The following is an 18,254-nucleotide window of genomic DNA, read 5'->3' on the forward strand; positions in this document are numbered from 1 at the left end:
TTGAAGCAATGGCTGACCAGCCCTGTAGAACTTTGACCCACTTGAAAGTAAGTCAGGCCAGTCATGTCTCTTGCTGGAGAAAGGGTGTGCTATCAGTCTGCTGGTTTAGACAAAGACCCACCTCCCCTGTGACAAAGTAATAAGGAAAGAGTTGAAGTCTCTAAGTCTACCTTTTCCTGTGAAACATCCACTAGTGGGGTTTACCAGGTGAGGTCTAAGGGAGAAACTGTCAGGCCAATCAGAAAGAGGATATAGCTTCCTATAAAAGCAAGTCACACTGGCTGGAGTGTCCTTTGCATAGGAGGCAGCAAAAGAGACATTCTTTGTTAGCAGGCATCTATATCTGTTAATAAACAATGTTACTCTCAGGAAGAGAAATTCTTTGAAATCTTTTTTCCTTCATACCTTTTCATCACTTATTCACTTGAACTGGCTTTTGATTTTCTATATTTGTGTCAATTCATTATATATCTTGAGTATAAGTTTCTAATCTGAGAAAATTGATGCAAATATTTTGTTTTCTAAAAGTATAATTTCCCTTTTTTATCCTTAACAATATTGATTTTTTTTCCCTCATGGAAAACTTTTTCAGTGTGATGTGAAACAAATGCTTTAATGAGTACTTATGGTTTGTGAAGAGTTTTATAAATATGTTCTCATTTTTTCCCCTTGCAAAAACAAGTTAGGTTCCATTATTATTATTTTTATTTTGTAGATGAAGAAACTGAGGCTGACAGGGTAAGTATTTTGCCTTAGGTCACACAATTGTTAAGTGCCTGGGGCAGAATTTGAACTCAGGTCTTCCTGGCTCCCTGTTCAGTGCTTTATCCAATGTACTACCTTACATTGGACATTAATTTTATCTTTTGTGCTCTCTTCTACCTTGTTTTGTTAAGAATTTGTTTCTCTAGTCATATTTATAGACTAATTTCCCTCTATTTTTAGTTTACTTTTAATATTTTAAGTACGTATCCATTTGCAATGATTATGGCATTAAACTTACGGTTAAAAGAAATATGTTTGATTTTAGGCTCATTTTAATTTTCTTTTGTTTCATGATTGTTTTACCTTTGTATCAAGATAATTTGAATCCAAGGAGATCCTCTAATAAAAGGAATATCTCTTAGTGATTCTATGCTCAATTTAATAATTTTTTTAGTGTAGCCCTTGCCACAGAGGCCATTGTTTATTATGATGTCTATCTTGGTCCACTGTGTCCTTATCAGTCTATTTAACTGGGAAAAGAGACATGGAGAATTCATCATTGCTGGGAAAACCCAACCAGTCAATAGAAGGTTAATTCTAAGAGATAAAGTAGAAGTGATTTTTGTACTAGATAGACTCTATCTGATATAGGATTTGACTGCCTTTAATAAGGAGTTACTGAGTTTCCTTTAGATAGTAAGATTCTCTGATTTCTTTAATGAAGAATTGGACTCAATGTTTAAATATGTTTTTCCAGATCTAAAAATTTGTGACTTGCTACAAGGTCATATTGTCTTTCATTTTGTTCCTATTCATTTATCAATCATGGAGTTAACATATCTGTCTCCATTCTCCAGAGGAGTTCATTGTGTTGGGACCACAAGAAACAATCATTGCCTTGGTGGGCAGAGATGTCACATTCCCATGCCACCTCTCTCCCCAGTTGGATGCTCAACATATGGATGTGATATGGTTTCATGACCAGTCAGATCTGGTACATCAATACAGATATGAAAAGGATTATTTGAAACAACAGCATCTAGACTATCAAGGGCGGACAGAATTTCTTCGTCAGAACATTTCCAGAGGGAATGTGGCCCTGAGACTCCATCATGTCCGACCTTCTGATGAGGGAAAGTACCGGTGTTACTTTGCACGTTCCACTTATAATCGTGAAGCAGAATTCCAAGTGGATGTGGCAAGTGAGTATGTGCCAGTGTCCTGGTAGTGAATGTTGGTAGTGTTTACCTGAGGGGAGCACACACATCCATAAACATTATGCTAGAGGGATGAAACTATGCATGGTGGGTTGGTCTAATGTTATCCTGGTCTGAGATGAGCTGATTGAACTGGAGGTATATGAAGGGCTTATCTAAAGATAAAGTTCAAGAGTTAGGAGGGAAAAGAGTGTGTAGGGTAGAGACAAGCAGCTCAGTGGTAGTAATTGGGGTGATTCAAACCTGCTAAATTGACAAAGGCAAAGAGGTAGAGGAGGAGAGATCAGATCAAGGTGAAATTGTGAGATCTGGAGGTTGCTGGAATGACACTGGCAACTATAGGGGCTTTAGGAAATTGTTCTGCTCATAGAAGTATTGATTAACCAGTTCAAGAGAGAAAAAAGGACAAAAAGAAGAAAACATAAAGAGAAGAAGATAGGATTGAGGGAAATACATAGCAATCATAATGAAAGCTGTGAAGGAGATAAATTCATTACTAAAACTGAAATGAATATCAGAATGGATTAATATAGAAATTTTTTGAGTGAATTCACTAGTATAATGTATATCATATTGTTACCTTCTCAGTAGATGGGAGAGAGGCTGGAGGGAGGGAAAGAATTTGGAACAGAAAACTTAAAGAATAAATGCTAAAATATTTTTGAAAAGAAAATGTGATCAGAGTCAAGATGGTAGCTTCAAAGCAGCAGAAACCAATTCCTCTGTGAAAACTATTCTATACCAATCAAAAACAAAGCACTTGAAGGGGAACAGAAAAGCAAATCCAACAAGAAAACAGAGCTATGGGACCCTCCTGCTTGATTCAACTTGAAAGGTATGCAGAGCAGATTGAATTCTCTGGTTTAAGGAAAAGCAAGAAAGAAGATACCAGTGTTCCTCCCCCACCTACTGTGCTGAGTCTAGGGTAGTTGGTGGGATCACGGGGTGAGGGCTCCAGCTGAGACAGAGTATCTTGCTACCACAACTTCAAAAAGCTCAGCACTCTGACCACAGCTGGCAAGGAGGCAGCTAGAGGAGAGAAGCAGAAAAAAGGGAAGCCTGATTGTAGCCTTCAGCCACCATATCTCCATCTTAGGCCCATGCCTCTGGAACTTTTGTCCTCAGGGCACATTTAGTTCTAGAGGTCAGCTCAACTGGCTTAATCCAGTTTATCAGTAGTGCAGAGAAGAAGCCTCTAGAGGGCAGAAAAGCTCAGACTCACAGAGCTAGCAAACAACCAGAAGAGCAAGAGTACAAATTAACAGAAAGCAAAACTCAACAAGAAGTCAGAGCCACAGGTATCTCCTACTCGATTCATCCTGAAAGGCAGGTACATAAAGTTGAATTCTCAGGTATAAGGGAACGATCCAACACCAGTCTCCCATGTATTGCACCTAGACTTGCCAAAGAACATGGACTGACTAAGATCCCAGAGTAAAGGCTGCAATTGAGATGGAGTACCTTGGTACCACCATAGGAAGCTCAGGGCTTTGCCTGGGAGTCTGCCAGAGAGGAGCAGAGGGGAGGTCTGGGGGTAATTACCTTTAGCCTTCAAATTTTCACCTTCACCTTCAGCCTCTACCCTCAGCTAGGGAACATTTGGTCTCAGGTCCCATTAATACAATAGATCAATTTATCAACCTAATCCAGTTAAACAATGGAGCAGAGAAGAAGTCCCTTCAGGTTACAAAAGCCCAAACTCACAGATCCAGTAATTAAGCAGAGGAGCAATAATATAACCAATAAATAGGAGGAAAAAAAATATGAGTAAACAACAGAAAGAGAAAAAAGAAACTATAATTGACAACTTCTATTCAGGTAATGAACAAAGAAGAAATGGAAAAGAGGAGGACCAAGGAACACCAAGCAAAAACTCAGAAACTCCACAAAATTTGACTCAGGCTCTAGAAGAACTAAAAAAACCAATTAAAAAACCAATTAGAAGACATTGAAGAAAATTGGGAAAAGAACTTAAAAAGCAAAATACATCATCTGGAAACAGACACACATGAACAAAAACAAGAAAATGGTGTCTTGAAGCCAGAATTGATAAGCTTGAAAACAAGGCAATGAAAGTGAAAGATTAAAACAAAGACCTCAAGAAAAATAGATCAAAAGGAAAAAAAAGGATAAAAAAGTCAGGGATAAAATTCAGTCATTAAAAATTAGAATTGAACAATTAGAAACAGATGACCTCAAAAGGAAGCAAGAATCTATAAAACAAAATCAAAAGAATGAAAAAATTGAGGGAACTATGAAATGCCAAATTAATAAAACAACAGACCTGGAAAATAGATCTAGGAGAGACAATTTACGAATTATTGGACTACCTGAGAATTGTGATGAAAGCAAAAGCCTGGACATCATTCTACAGGAAATTATCCAAGAAAACTGCCCATTATTCTTGAACAAGAGGATAAAGTAGAGATAGAAAGAATCCACAGATCACCTCCTGCATTAAATCTCTAATTGACAATGATGGGGAATGTTATAGCAAAGATCAAGAACTTTCAGACCAAGGAAAAGATACTACAAACTGATAAAAAGAAATAATTTAGATATCATGGAGCTACAGTCAGGATTACGTAGGTTGCACTCAGACTGAAGGACTGGAAGGCATGCAATATGATGTTCCAGAAAGTAAAGGAACTGAGTCTACAACCAAGAATCAACTACCCAGCACAACTGACTTTATTCTTGCAGGGGAAAGTATAGTCGTTTAATAAAATAAAGATTTCCAAACATCCATGAAGAAAAGACCAGACTTAAATAGAACATTTGATGTCCAAATACAGAACCCAAGAGATTAGCCAAAAATAATTAAGAAAGAAAAAAAAACCAAACAAACAATTTTTAAGGCACTAATAGATTCAAATGATTTGCATTCATATATGAAAAGATGATATTGGTATCTTAAAAATTCTTATTATCATTGGGGTAGGTAGAAGAAGTATACTTAAAGGGTAAAGTGACAAACTGTATAGGATAATATGTGAATAATATATACAAAACTAGGAGTAAAAAGAGTATAATAATAAGGGAAATGGGAAAAGAGAAAAAATGGGGTGAATATATATTTCATAAAGAAGTACATAGGGGAGGGGAGGAGATGACAATACAATGAAAGGGTGGAAGAGGTTGGCAGCAGGTAATATTTAAATCTTATTTTCACTCAAATTGATTCAGAGAGGGAAGAAAAATCAGATCCATTGTGGCAGAGAATTGTATTGTACACTATAGAAAAGTAGAAGGGTAATAAGCAGGCTGGTGGGGAGGGGAGCAACGCAAGGAGGGACACATTGGGGGGCTGTTTAAAAGACAATAGAGTAAGAGGGGAATAATAACAGGGAAGTGGGTTGGAAGGGGAGTAACATTAGGGCTTGCAAAGGAGGGATACTGACTAAAAACACAAGTTTGGAGGGGAAGGTAAGAGGGATAAGAGAAGAGGAAGAATTAAAGGAGGAAGTCACCATGGAGGGTAATATACAGACAGTAATCATAACTGTGAATATGAAAGTGGATAGCAGAATGGATTAAAAAACAGAATCCTACCATAAGTTTTCCATAAGAAACACACTTGAGACAGGTAGACATACAAAGGGTAAGAGGGTACAGTAGAATTTATTGGGCTTCAACTGAGACAAAGGAGGCAGGAGTAGCAATTATGGTCTTAGACAAAGCTAAAGTAAAAACAGATTTGATTAAAAGAGATAAGGAATGTAATTACATCTTGATGAAATGCAGTATAAATAATGAAGAAATATCAGTACTTAACATATGTGCACCTAATGGTATAGCATCCAGATTTCAAAAGAAGCAACTAAAGGAGCTTAAGATGGAAATAGATAGTAAACCATACTAGCGGGGGACCTTAACCATCCCCTATCAGAACTAGATAAATTGAACCCAAATATAAATAAGAAAGAAGTAAGGGAAGTGAATGAAATGTTAGAAAAATTAGATCTAATAGATATCTGGAGAAACTTAAATAGGGATAAAGAGGACTATACCTTCTTTTCAGTATCACATGTTACATATACAAAATTGACCATGGAGTGGGGAATAAAACATTGCAAACATTTGTAGGAGAGCAGAAATTTTTTTTTGTAATTTTTCAGATCATAATGCAATAAAAATCATAATTAGTAAAGGCTTATGAAAAAATAAATATAACATTAATAGGAAACTAAATTATCTAATTCTTCAAAACTAGAGGGTCAAAGAACAAACAATTACTGATATCATTGAAAAGAATGACAATGGGGATACTGTAGCCCCCAATAGTGAGAATGGACATATCAAACATATCAAAATCTATGGGATAGAGTCAAAGCAGTACTCAGGTGGAAATTTATATTCCTGCGTGCATATAGCAGCAAAGCAGAGAGGGAAGAAATCAATTAATTAGGCATGCAACTTAAAAAAACCTAAAAAGAGAACAAATTAAAAATTCCCAGATAAAAACCAAATTGGAAATTCTAGAAATCAAAGGAGAAATTAATAAACTTGAAAATAAAAGAATTATTGAACTGACAAATAAGACTAGGACCTGGTACTTTGAAAACACAAATAAAATTGATAAAGTACTGCTTAATCTAATCAGTAAAAAAGAAAGAAGAGAATCAAATTAACAATATCAAAGATGAAAAGTGTGATCTCACCTTTAATGCAGTGGAAATTAAGGTAATTATTATGAGCTATTTTGTCCATTTATATAGCAATAAATTTAAAAATCTGGTGGAAAAATGAATTATTACAAAAACATAAATTGCCTAGATTAACAGAAGAGTAAATAGAATATATAATAATCCCATCTCAGAAAAAAGAAATTGAAGCCATCATAGAACTCCTTAAGAAAAAATCTCCAGGGCCAAATGGATTCACAAGTGAATTCTATCAAACATTTAAAGAACAACTAATCCCAATGCTATTCAAATTTTTTGACAAAATAAGCAAAGAAGGAGTTTTACCAAATTCCTTTTATGACAGAAATATGGTACTGATTCCAAAGTCACACTGACCAAGAACAGAGAAAGGAAACTACAGACCAATCTCCTTAATGAACATAGATGCAAAAATCTTAAATAAAATAGTAGCAAAAAGACTACAGTAAGTTATCACAAGGATTATCCACTATGACCAGGTGAGAGGATGGTTTAATATTAGGAAAACCATCCACATAATTGGCCATATCAACAGCAAAACCAACAGTAATCATATGATAATCTCAACAGGTGTAGAGAAAGCCTTTGACAAACTACAACACCTATTCTTATTGAAAACACTAGAAAGTATAGGAATAGATGCTCTTTGTGGTGGCAAAAAATGGAAAATGAGGGGATGTCCTTCAATTGGAGAATGACTGAACAAATTGTGGTATCTGTTGGTGATGGAATACTATTGTGCTCAAAGGAATAATAAACTGGAGGAATTCCATGTGAACTGGAATGACCTCCAGGAATTGATGCAGAGTGAAAGGAGCAGAACCAGGAGAACATTGTGCACAGAAAGTGAAACTCTGTGGCACAATCAAATGTAATGGACTTCTTGACTAGCATTTAGTAGCATTTCAATGATCCAGGACAATCACAAAGGGACATAGAAGAAAGAATGCTATACACATGTAGAGAAAGAACTATGGTAGTAAAACAGAATAAAAACATGGGATTGATCACATGGTTCTATTGGTAAAGGAATGGGGATTTTGGCTTTAAATGATCACTTAATTGCAAATATTAATAATATGGAATTAGGTTTTGAACAATGATACATGTAAAACCCAGTGGAATTGCTCATCATCTCTGGGAGGGGGGAGGGAGTAGGGGAAGGAAAGAACATGAATCATGTAACCATGGAAAAATATTCTAAATTAATAAATTAATTTAAAATATGATATAACTGAACAAAAACTTTTAGCAGGAACCAGTAGCTGCAAAACAATCTGTGGATAACCTAAAGGGTCATTAGTATTTTTGGCTTAATGATGAATTCATACCAGTTCACTAAAACCTGTTACTTCACGTAGTTTGTCCTGTCATCTCTCCCTTATTGTATACCTATACAGGTGAATTTTAAAAAGCAAACAAATAATTCTCCAATGTAGGACTTTGCATTTATTCCTATATTATTTCATTTTAGAATTATGTCATAACTTTGGCCTACCAAGAATGTTTTTATTCCAGTCTGGGAAATCTACTATTTTAGCTAGTCTATCATATTTGCTGCCAGTGATTTCTTTATTTCCCTGAAATAATTTTGTATTTATAAAGAGGTATACATGTAATTCATGCCCCTAATAAATTCCTTGAGGTCAGGGGTCATTTTGCTTTTTGAAATCGCATCCCTACCATGGAATCAAAATATAAATATGTAGCATCATCCTAGGCAGAGAGACCTGTGTGTTTCTCTCATTTGATATTTTCCCCAAAATTATATTTGATAGATATAATAAGGAAGAATAAGATGGATACAAATTCCTCTTTGTCTCTAGGAAATAAATTTACCTTTGCTTGCTTTATTTTCCTTTTCTAGGTACAGGCTCTTCCCCTCACCTACACATTGAAGGTGCTGGAAATAAAAGGGTTCGGGTGGTGTGCACATCTGCAGGGTGGTACCCAGAACCTGAAGTGCACTGGAGGAACCAGACAGAGGAGTCATTGTCACAAGGCACCACGATCAGTAGGAAAGAGAATGGGCTCTTCTCTGTTGAAACCTCAATCACTGTGTCTGCCGATTCCAAAGAGATTGTTTCTTGTGTCATTGAGAACCCTCTTCTCAGCCAAAAACTGGAAGCAAGTGTTTCTTTGGCAGGTTAGTTCCCTCCCTGAGCACTAGGGTCAACTTTGTGAACAGATAGAGTAGAATTTCATATAACAGGCAGGCCAAAATGCCAGAATTTCAAATAGTTCTCCCATTACTGTTAGAACATCCCAAATTCTACCTTTAGGAATCATAAGATACAGAGATAGAAGGGATTTTAGACATGGAATCTAAGTCCTTACTTTTACATATGAAGAAACTGAGACTGAGTCATAAAGTAAGTCAATCAGGCATAAACATTTAATAAGTGCCTACTGTGTGTCAGCTATGGTGCCAAGTGCTAAGGGTTTATGAATAAAAGGGAAAAAAACCTGCCTTTATTGTCATTTAGCTCCCAGATTAATGGGAGGAGATAACATGCAAACCTCTCTCTCTATTTTGGTTGCTTTCCTGCTGACTCCAAACATGCCCAAGTCTCCTTCATCCTTTAAAACAAAAACAACAGGAGCAAACCAAAAAGTTCCCCTACTTGCTCCCACCATCTTTAGTAGCTCTCTGCCCAAATTTCTCCTCCTTTTCATAGTTAATCTTGAGAAAGCCATCTATTTACATTTGGACCCTCCACTTCATCTCTTGTGATTTGATTTGAAACTTTCTCTAATATGGCTTCTGCTTTCATTGTTCAACTGAAATTGCACTCTTTAAAGTTAGGAATGATCTCTTCTTATCTGTCAAATCTAATGACTTTTTTCTGAAAAAATGATCACACTCATCTGCAGTATTTGATATTGTTAATGACTCTCTTCTAGATACTTTCTTCTCTCTATGACTTCATGAAATAATTCTCTCCTGGTTCTCCTCCTAACTGTCTGATCACTTCTCAGTATCCTTTATTGAATCTTCATCCAGAGTGAGCTCACTAACTGTTGATGATGCAAGGTTCCATTCTTCTCTTACTCTACATTATTTCCTTTATTGGTCTCATCACCTTCTATTGGTTCAATGATCATTTCTGTTCATGTGGTGTCCAGATCTAGATATCCTGCCCTAACTTCTCCTGGCCACCAATCTCACATCTCACCTCTTTTTACATATCTCAAACTGGATGCTCTATAGAAATATATAAAAAAAAGAAATCTAAACATCTCATGATCTTTCCCCACAAATCCTTCCTTCTTGCAATTGAACCTCTTATTGTCATTTTGGGGCCTCTTTTAGGATATGACCATCAGACTCTTTCCATTTCTGTTTTCCCTCTGCTTCTAAGGGATCTGGGTAGTTTTCTTTTATTATTTCTTGAAACATGATATTTCGTTTCTTTTTTTTTAGTTATGTCTTTTACACCACCCAGTTATAGTTAATATATTTTTAATGTGTTTTTTAGATCAGTTGTTTTTGATAGAAATCTTGATTTTGCTTCAGTATTTCTTCGTTTCTCATGGGGTCATTAGTTTCTATTTGGTCAATTCAGATTTTCACAGTATTTTTTTTCTTGGATAAGTTTTTGTACATTGATTCCAAGCTATTTATTATTTCCATATCTTTTTTTTCATGGCTTTTATTTCTTCTTTACCCTCAAGCACTCTTGTTTTGTTTTTAAAATGAAATTTTAACTTTTAAAAAAGTTCTTGTTTTGTTTTTTCAGGAATTAGAGTTGAATTTGTGTGCAAGTTATAATTATCTTTGAGGCTCTACTTGCAGATGTTTTGGAATAATTTTCTTTTCCTGGGTTTGTGTCTTGATCATCTCTATTATCATGAGAACTTTTTTTTTTGTTACATTTTTTTTCCTTTTTGCTCCTTATTCCAGTTTCATTCCTGACTTTGGTCTTTATGTCACAACTATGCTTGGTGGGGATATCTGAGATGAGCTTCTGTCCTGTTGAGTCCTTTGGAGGATTTCTTGGGACATGGTGATTAGTGTGGTGTGATTCATGGATCTCAGGGATAGTGCCGGATTCCAGTGCTCCCAAAGTAGCTCAATCCAGAGCAAAATCCAATGCTTTCACTTTAGTCTGACTTCTGCAAGTTACTTATTTATACTTATTAGGTTTGGGTCTGAGCAACATGTTTATGGGTCTTTCCTTGGATGGGAATCAGTAAACTGTTGCTGGACTCAGCCATGATGGAGCAGTTAAAAAACTCTGTGTCTTTAGTGACAGAATTTGTCTTCTACCTGGTCTGGCATTCTTCTTTGGGCATTCCATAGTGGGGTGTGGACTGGAATGGAAACTAGAATTGAGACCCTGTTCTACTTTTTTGGGTAATAGTTACACAGTTACAGTTTGCTACTGTTCTCCTTGAGCTTGATAGATGCTGTACATCCCTCCACATTCATAGTGTTCTTTCTCGGTGCATTTCTGATACATGATTGTGTCTTTATTGTATCTCCTTTGTAGAATTGTATCATCGTATAAATTATTGTATCTTCTTTGTATCTCTGTAATTGGAAATGTTTGTGTTGATGATTATTAAATTCACAATAAAGGAGAAAACCTGACCTAGTAAAAAAAGAGGGACTATTCCCTGGAGGCAGTTGGGAATTAGGAGTTTTAAATTCTAATTTTGTAGCCACCAAGTAAACCATAAACCTGGTCTAAGCTTTATTTTCCTTCTCTGCAAAATTAGGTGGGGTGGCTATTCTATAAGATCACTGAAAAATCACTAGCAGATCTGAGTCTGGTGTGTAACTATGTGGTTTGAATTTTTCAGATGCCTTATTTCCAAATGTCATTCATCGGATGGAAATATGGATTGGGATTATTGTCTGTCTAATCATTGGGTTTCTTGTCATCATCATCATCATCATTGTTAAATGGCAGAAGACAAAAAAAGAGAAAGGTAAAGAGCTGCACATGGCAGCCAGATGGCACAGTGGGTAGAGTGCCAAGTCTAGAGTCAGGAAGTCTCATCTTCCTGAGTTCAAATCTGGCCTCAGATTTATGACCTTGTGTGACCTCGAGGAAATGAATTATCCCTGATTGCCTCAGTTTCCTCATATGCAAAATGAACCGAAGGAAACCATCTATGTTCTTTGACAAGAAAACCATAAATGGGGTCACAAAGAGTCAGCCATGTCTGAAATGATTGAATAAGAACAAAAAGGTGTACACAATGTAAATTATTCTAGCATGAAGGAGAACACAGAGCAGCTGGTATAGAGATTGCTCAAATGAGGATATACCTTCTAACAATGCAGGTTGGTACCTTCTAAGCAATGTACAGTCTTAAACAGTTGCACAGAGCCCTAACCACTTAAGGATCATTTTCAGGGCCTAAAAAGAAGCAAAGGCAATTCTTTTTTTTAAAAACTTTATTTAGAATATTTTTCCATGGTTACATGATTCATGACTTCTTCCCATCCATCCTGCCTACCCTCTCCCATAGCCAGTGAGCAATTCCAGGGAATTTTACATGTATCATTGTTCAAAACCTAATTCCATATTATTTCTATTTGCAATAGAGTGATCATTTAAAGTAAACATTCCCAATCATATCCCCATTGGACCATATGATCAATCATATGTTTTTCTTCTGTGTTTCTACTCCCATAGTTTTTTCTATGCATATGGAACACATTTTTTTTCTCCTATGTCCCTTTGGGATTGTCCTGGATCATCACATTGCTGCTAGTAGAGGAGTCCATTACATTAGATTGTACCACACTGTATCAGTCTCTGTGTACAATATTCTCCTAGTTCTGCACCTTTTGCTCTACATCAATTCCTGGAGGTCTTTTGGGTTCACATGGAATTCCTCCAGTTCATTATTCCTTTCAGCACAATTGTATTCCATCACCATCAGATACCACAATTTGTTTGGCCATTCCCCAATCTAAGGACACCCCCTCATTTTCCAATTTTTTGCTACCACAATAAGCACAGCTATTTTTGTACATGTATTTTTCCTTATTATCTCTTTGGAGTAAAATCCCAGGAGTGGTATGGCTGGATCAAAGGGCATGGAGTCTATTAAAGCCCTTTGGGCATAGTTCCAAATTGCCCTTCAGAATGGTTGGATCAATTCACAACTCCACCAGCAATGAATTAATGTACCATTTTTGCCACAATCCCTCCAACATTCATTTCTTTCTTTTGCTGTCATATTGGCCAATCTGCTAGGTGTGAGGTGGTATCTAAGTGTTGTTTTGATTTGCATTTCTCCAATTATGATAGATTCAGAGCACTTTTTCATGTGCTTATTGATAGTTTTGATTTCTTTATCTGCAAAACACTGTTTTTTAAGAAATAAAAACAGATAATTTTGAAAAACTAGTGAATGGGAAGCAGTAAAAAAAGATTCATTAAGTGGAAGTTAGTATTACCTTAGAATGATCAGTTGAAATTTCAAATTGCCCTCCTTGGAAATCATGGAGTCGAAAGGTTTCATTTACAGATAAGAAAAGAGAGGCTCACAGATACTAACACTTTGTAAATACCAAAAAGAGACTGAGTGTGAGACACAGTACAGATTTGTACATTATTGGATTGTGAGAAATGTAGAGATTATGTGGTACAACCTTATAATTTTAGAGATGAAAAAACCAAGAAGATGGTTTCCATGGGGACAGAGTGAATGACTATGATGACAATCAGGTGTCAAATCTAGGTCTTCAGTTTCTTATTCCAGTGGTCATTCCTCTACATCAACAAAGTAGAAAATTTGTAAGCACAGAAATGTTTAATGAGGCACCCACCATAGTGTAAATGGATTATCTAAATAGAAGTGCTCATGATCTCTCTGTCTTTTCTTTCTCGTGCTATGTCTCTCTCTCCCTTCCTTTTATGGCTCTTCTTGAAAATTGACATTTTATGTATTATTTTCTTGTTCATATCCCAGAATCTGCATATTGTGATTCTATATTCCACTGGACAATACTGGGAACTAAGTTGATTGAGAATCCCTTAAATCAATGAACTCATCTCATTCTTATAGTTTGTATAGCAGAGAGATTAGAAGTGTGAATTTTTCCTGTGAAGTGTTTGTTTTGGAAAGAGAATATTTCTTAAATCAGAAATTGAAAGAATTAACTTTGAAAAATTAAATGAAGTGAATGCAGTAAAGAATGAGGCATTTATTGGAAATAGATATTATGTTAGAATTAATTTTTTTAAGTTCAAGTGTCCTTTGTGGGCATGTAGTCCAGTGATTTAATTTTATCGTTGAGAAAGTAGTAGCTCATAGATGCTGTCATAATTTAAATATCACAAAGATAATGAGTATTGTTTTGGGATAGATGCATACACTGTTAGGTTGTGAGGAACCTTAGAGATTATTTTACTAAACCCTCTCATTTGACAAATGGAGAAACCAAGTTCTGTGGTCATTCCTTGAAATCAACAAATCTGAAAACTTGATAGAAGGGAAGTGTCAAATCAGGCATCCCCCTTGCTGTAAATGGGTAATCTATGTGGATGTGCTGATGATCTCTTTCTTTCTCTTTCTCTATCCCATTTCCTCTGGTTCTTTCATGGTGTTGAAATTTGACCTCCTGCTTTAAAGATCAACTTGATGTGTTTTTTTCTCGTTCAACATCTATACATACATATACAGTGAAGCTACCAAAAATTGGATAATGTTAGGAATTAAATTCATCAGCAATTCCCCAGATCCATGTAAATGTCCAGTCTCACAATTTTGAAGAGGGGAGATATTATGGGATTGGATTTTTCGTGAGAAGTGTGTTTCTGTTTTCCAAAACACTGTTTGTTAAGAAATAAAACAAAGGGAATTTGGGAAAGCCTAGTGAAAGGGAAACAGCCAGAAGTGAGTCATTAAGCAGAAGTTAGTGTTACGTTAGAATGCTCAGGAGAGAGCTGGAAGTTCCCCACCTCCTAGAAGCAATGGAATCCAAAGGTTTATTTTTCAAAATGAGAAAATGGAAGCTCACCAGTATTTTATATTTCCAAATGCCAGAATGGTGCTGAGTGTGAGAACTGGAATAGATTTGTACTTTACTGGATTATAAGAAATCGTAATTATGTAGTTCAATACTAAAATATTACAGATGAAAATTCTGATAACATGGTTTCCATCTCAGAGTGAATTAAAATGAGAAGCAGGCCACAAATCCAGTTCTTATGAGCCCTAGTCCAGCAATCATTCCTTGACCTCAATCAGCTTGAGATTATGGGGGAACAGAAGTATCAACTGAGGCATCATTTTTGTTTTAAATTGTTAATGTACATATATCTACTAATGAACTCTCTCTCTCTCTCTCTCTCTCTCTCTCTCTCTCTCTCTCTCTCTCTCTTCACTCTCACCAATTTACGGAGAAACTTGCAGAGCAATGTGGTGAGTAATATTTTCTCATTCATTTTCCACATTGTATGTAAGTAGTGGTATTGTTTACATGGAGAATGCTGGGAAATAAAGTGATAGGGTGTTGCCCCAAATAAGGCAATCATACAGCATCCCTAACTTGTAGAGGGATGATATAATCTGTTTTATTGTCCCTTGTGTGTGCATGCATGTTTTGTAAAAATTCTGTTTCTCAAAAAATAAAAGGAAAGGAAAAATTAAAAGATATTGAAAGTGAAGCAATAAGAAATGAGTTATGAAGAGGGAGTTAGTATGACCTTACAATTCTCAGTTCAAGGATGGAAAAGTCCTTTTTGAAATCTATGGAGACCAAAGACTTCATTTAGAGATGAGACATAAGAGGCACAGAGAGGTTGTGATTTTCCAAATGCCAGAATGGTGCTGAGTGTTTGAGCTGGCAAAGATTTATACATTATAGCACACTGAGAAATCTTAGAGATTATGTAATTCAATCCTCAAATTTTACAGATGAAAACTCTGAGAAAATAGTTTCTGCCTCAGAGTGAATGAATATGAGAAGCAGGCTACAAATCGGGTGTTTGTGAGTCCTAGTCCAGTAATCATTCCTTGACATCAATCAGCTTGAGGTCTTGGGTAACAGAAGTATCAACTGAGGCATCATTTTTCTTTTAAATTGTTAATGTACCTACATCTACTCATCAGCTCTATCTGTCTGTCTGTCTGTCTGTCTCTCTCTCCCTCTCTCCCTCCCCATATCTCTGTCTCTTTCTCACTGTTTCACTCCATCTTTAATTTGTTGATCTCTCACCATTTTACAGAGAAAAGTGTTGCAGAACGTGGTGAGTAAGATTTTCTCAATTATTTTCCAAAATAAGGCTACCATACAGCCTCCCTTATTTGCAGAGGGAAGATGTTACCTATTTTATTTTCCCTTGTTGTGTTTCTTTTTTACCAAAAAATTGTTTCACAAGAAATAAAAGAAGAGGAAAATTTAAAAAAAAAGTATTGAAAGAGAAGCAGTAAGAAAAGAGTCATGAAGAGGAAGTTAGTATGGCCTTAGAATTATTAGTTCAAGTGGTAAATGCCCTGCTTCATAGAGATCCAGAGGCTCAGAGATGTTGTCATTTTCCAAATGCCAGAATGATGCTGAGTGTAAGAGCTGCCAAAGATTTGTACATTACAGCACACTGAGAAATCTTAGAGATTATGTAATACAATCCTAAAATTTTAGAGATGAAAACTTTGAGAAAATGGATTCCTCTCTATCTCAGAACAAATTAATATGAGAAGCAGGCAACAAATCTAGTTCTTATGAGTCCTAGTCCAGTAATCATTCTTTAACATCAATCAGCTTGAGGTCCTGGGGAACAGAAGTGTCAATTGAGGAATCATTTTTGTTTTAAATTGTTAATGTCCATACATCTACTGATGAATTCTCTCTCTCTCTCTCTCTCTCTCTCTCTCTCTCTCTCTCTCTCTCTCTCTCTCTCTCTCTCTCTCTCCTCTTTCTATCTCACTCCATCTATCATTGTGTTTATCTCTCACTATTTTACAGAGAATCGTGTTATAGTACGTGGTGAGTAAGATTTTCTCATTTAATTTACATATTATATAAATAACTACTGCTATTGTTTAAATGGAGAATGCTGGGAAGTAAAATAGTCAGATGCCCTTTGTGACTGTTTACACCTGAAAATAAGGCAAGCATACAGCATTCCTTCTTTGTAGAGGGAAGATATAATATGTTTTATTTTCTGTTGGGAAGTGTTGTTGTTGTTTTTTTTTTTGCCAAGACATTGTTTCTTAAGAAAAAATGAAAGGAAAATGTAAACTGTAGTAAATATGAAGCAGTAAGAAATGAGTCATGAAGTGGAAGTTAGTATGACCTTAGAATTATCAGCTGAAAGTTGCAAATATCCTTCCTGGAATCTATGGAGACCAATGGCTTCTTTTACAGATGAGACATGAGAGACTCAGAGATTTTGTCATTTTCCAAATGTCAGAATGATGCTGAGTGTTTGAGCTCGTAAAGATTTTTACATTATTGGATTTTGAGAAATCTTAGAGTTTATGCATTTCAATCCTCAGATTTTACAGATGATAACTCTGAGAAAATGGTTTCTGTCTCATAGCGAATTAATATGAGAAGCAGGCCACAAAACTTGTGCTTATGAGTCCTAGTCCAGTAATCATTCCTTGACCTCAATCAGCTTGAGTTCCTGGGAGAACAGAAGTATCAATTGCAGCATCATTTTTCTTTTAAATTGTTAATGTAGGGGGCAGCTATGTGGCTCAGTGGATTGAGAAGGGAAATCCTAGGTTCAAATCTTGCCTCAGATACTTCCTAGATGTGTGACCATGGGAAAGTCACTTAACGATCATTGCCTGAAAAACAAAACAAAAATAAGTTGTTAATGTCCATATATCTACTGATGACTTCTCTCTCTCTCTCTCTCTCTCTCTCTCTCTCTCTCTCTCTCTCTCTCTCTCTCTCTGTCTCTGTCTCTGTCTTTGTCTCTGTCTCTCTCGGTCTCTCTCTCCCTGTCTCACTCTGTCTTCAATTGTGTTGATCTCTCACCATTTTATAGAGAATAATGCAACGGTTCGTGGTAAGTAAGGCTTTCTCATTTATTTTCCACCTCATACATGTAATTAGTGGAACTATTTCCATGGAGAATACTGGAAAGTAGAATGATCAGATGTTTTCCAAAATAAGGCTACCATACAGCATCTCTACTTTGTAGAGGGAAGATATTATCTATTTTGTTTTCTGTTTGCAAGTTTTTCCCCCAAAACATTGTTTTTCAAGCCATGAAAGAAAGGAAAAATGTAAACAGTTGTGAATGTGAAGCAGTAAGAAATAAGTCAAGAAGTGGAACTTAGTATGACCTTAGAGTTATCAGATGAAAGTTGCAAATACACTTCCTGGAATCGATGGAGTTCAGTGGATTTATTTAAAGTTGAGACACCAGAGGCTCAGAGCTGTTATCATTTTCTAAATTCCAGAATGATGCTGACTGTGAGAGCTGGCAAAGATTTGTACATTATTGGATTGTGAGAAATCTTAGAGATTGTGTATTTCAGTCTTCAGATTTTATGTATGATAACTCTGAGAAAATGGTTTCCATTGAAAAAGATATTTGCCCCCAAAAGGAGATATATGGATATGTCAGGACTTAGATGGATTGATTGATGAGGAAAAAACGCACCTAGGGACCTTCCCAGGGCCAATGAAACACAAACCCCTTGAGACTCCATGAAAACAAAAATGGTTATTTTGCTTAATACGTTT

General features: G+C 36.0%; 1 protein-coding gene across 1 annotated transcript in view; it reads left to right on the plus strand.

The window, feature by feature from the left end:
* Positions 1-1,530: 1,530 nt before the first annotated feature.
* Positions 1,531-18,254, plus strand: part of LOC103105123 (butyrophilin-like protein 2) — a 57,827-nt gene continuing 41,103 nt past the window's right edge. Inside the window, exons 1-2 of the mRNA XM_056803741.1 lie at positions 1,531-1,907; positions 8,454-8,732. Of these exons, the coding sequence (XP_056659719.1) occupies positions 1,664-1,907; positions 8,454-8,732 (523 nt within the window). The 5' untranslated portion in view covers positions 1,531-1,663. The remainder of the gene's footprint in view (positions 1,908-8,453; positions 8,733-18,254) is intronic.

Source organism: Monodelphis domestica, chromosome 6 (genome assembly GCF_027887165.1).
Source record: "Monodelphis domestica isolate mMonDom1 chromosome 6, mMonDom1.pri, whole genome shotgun sequence".
Classification (NCBI taxonomy): Eukaryota; Metazoa; Chordata; class Mammalia; order Didelphimorphia; family Didelphidae; genus Monodelphis; species Monodelphis domestica.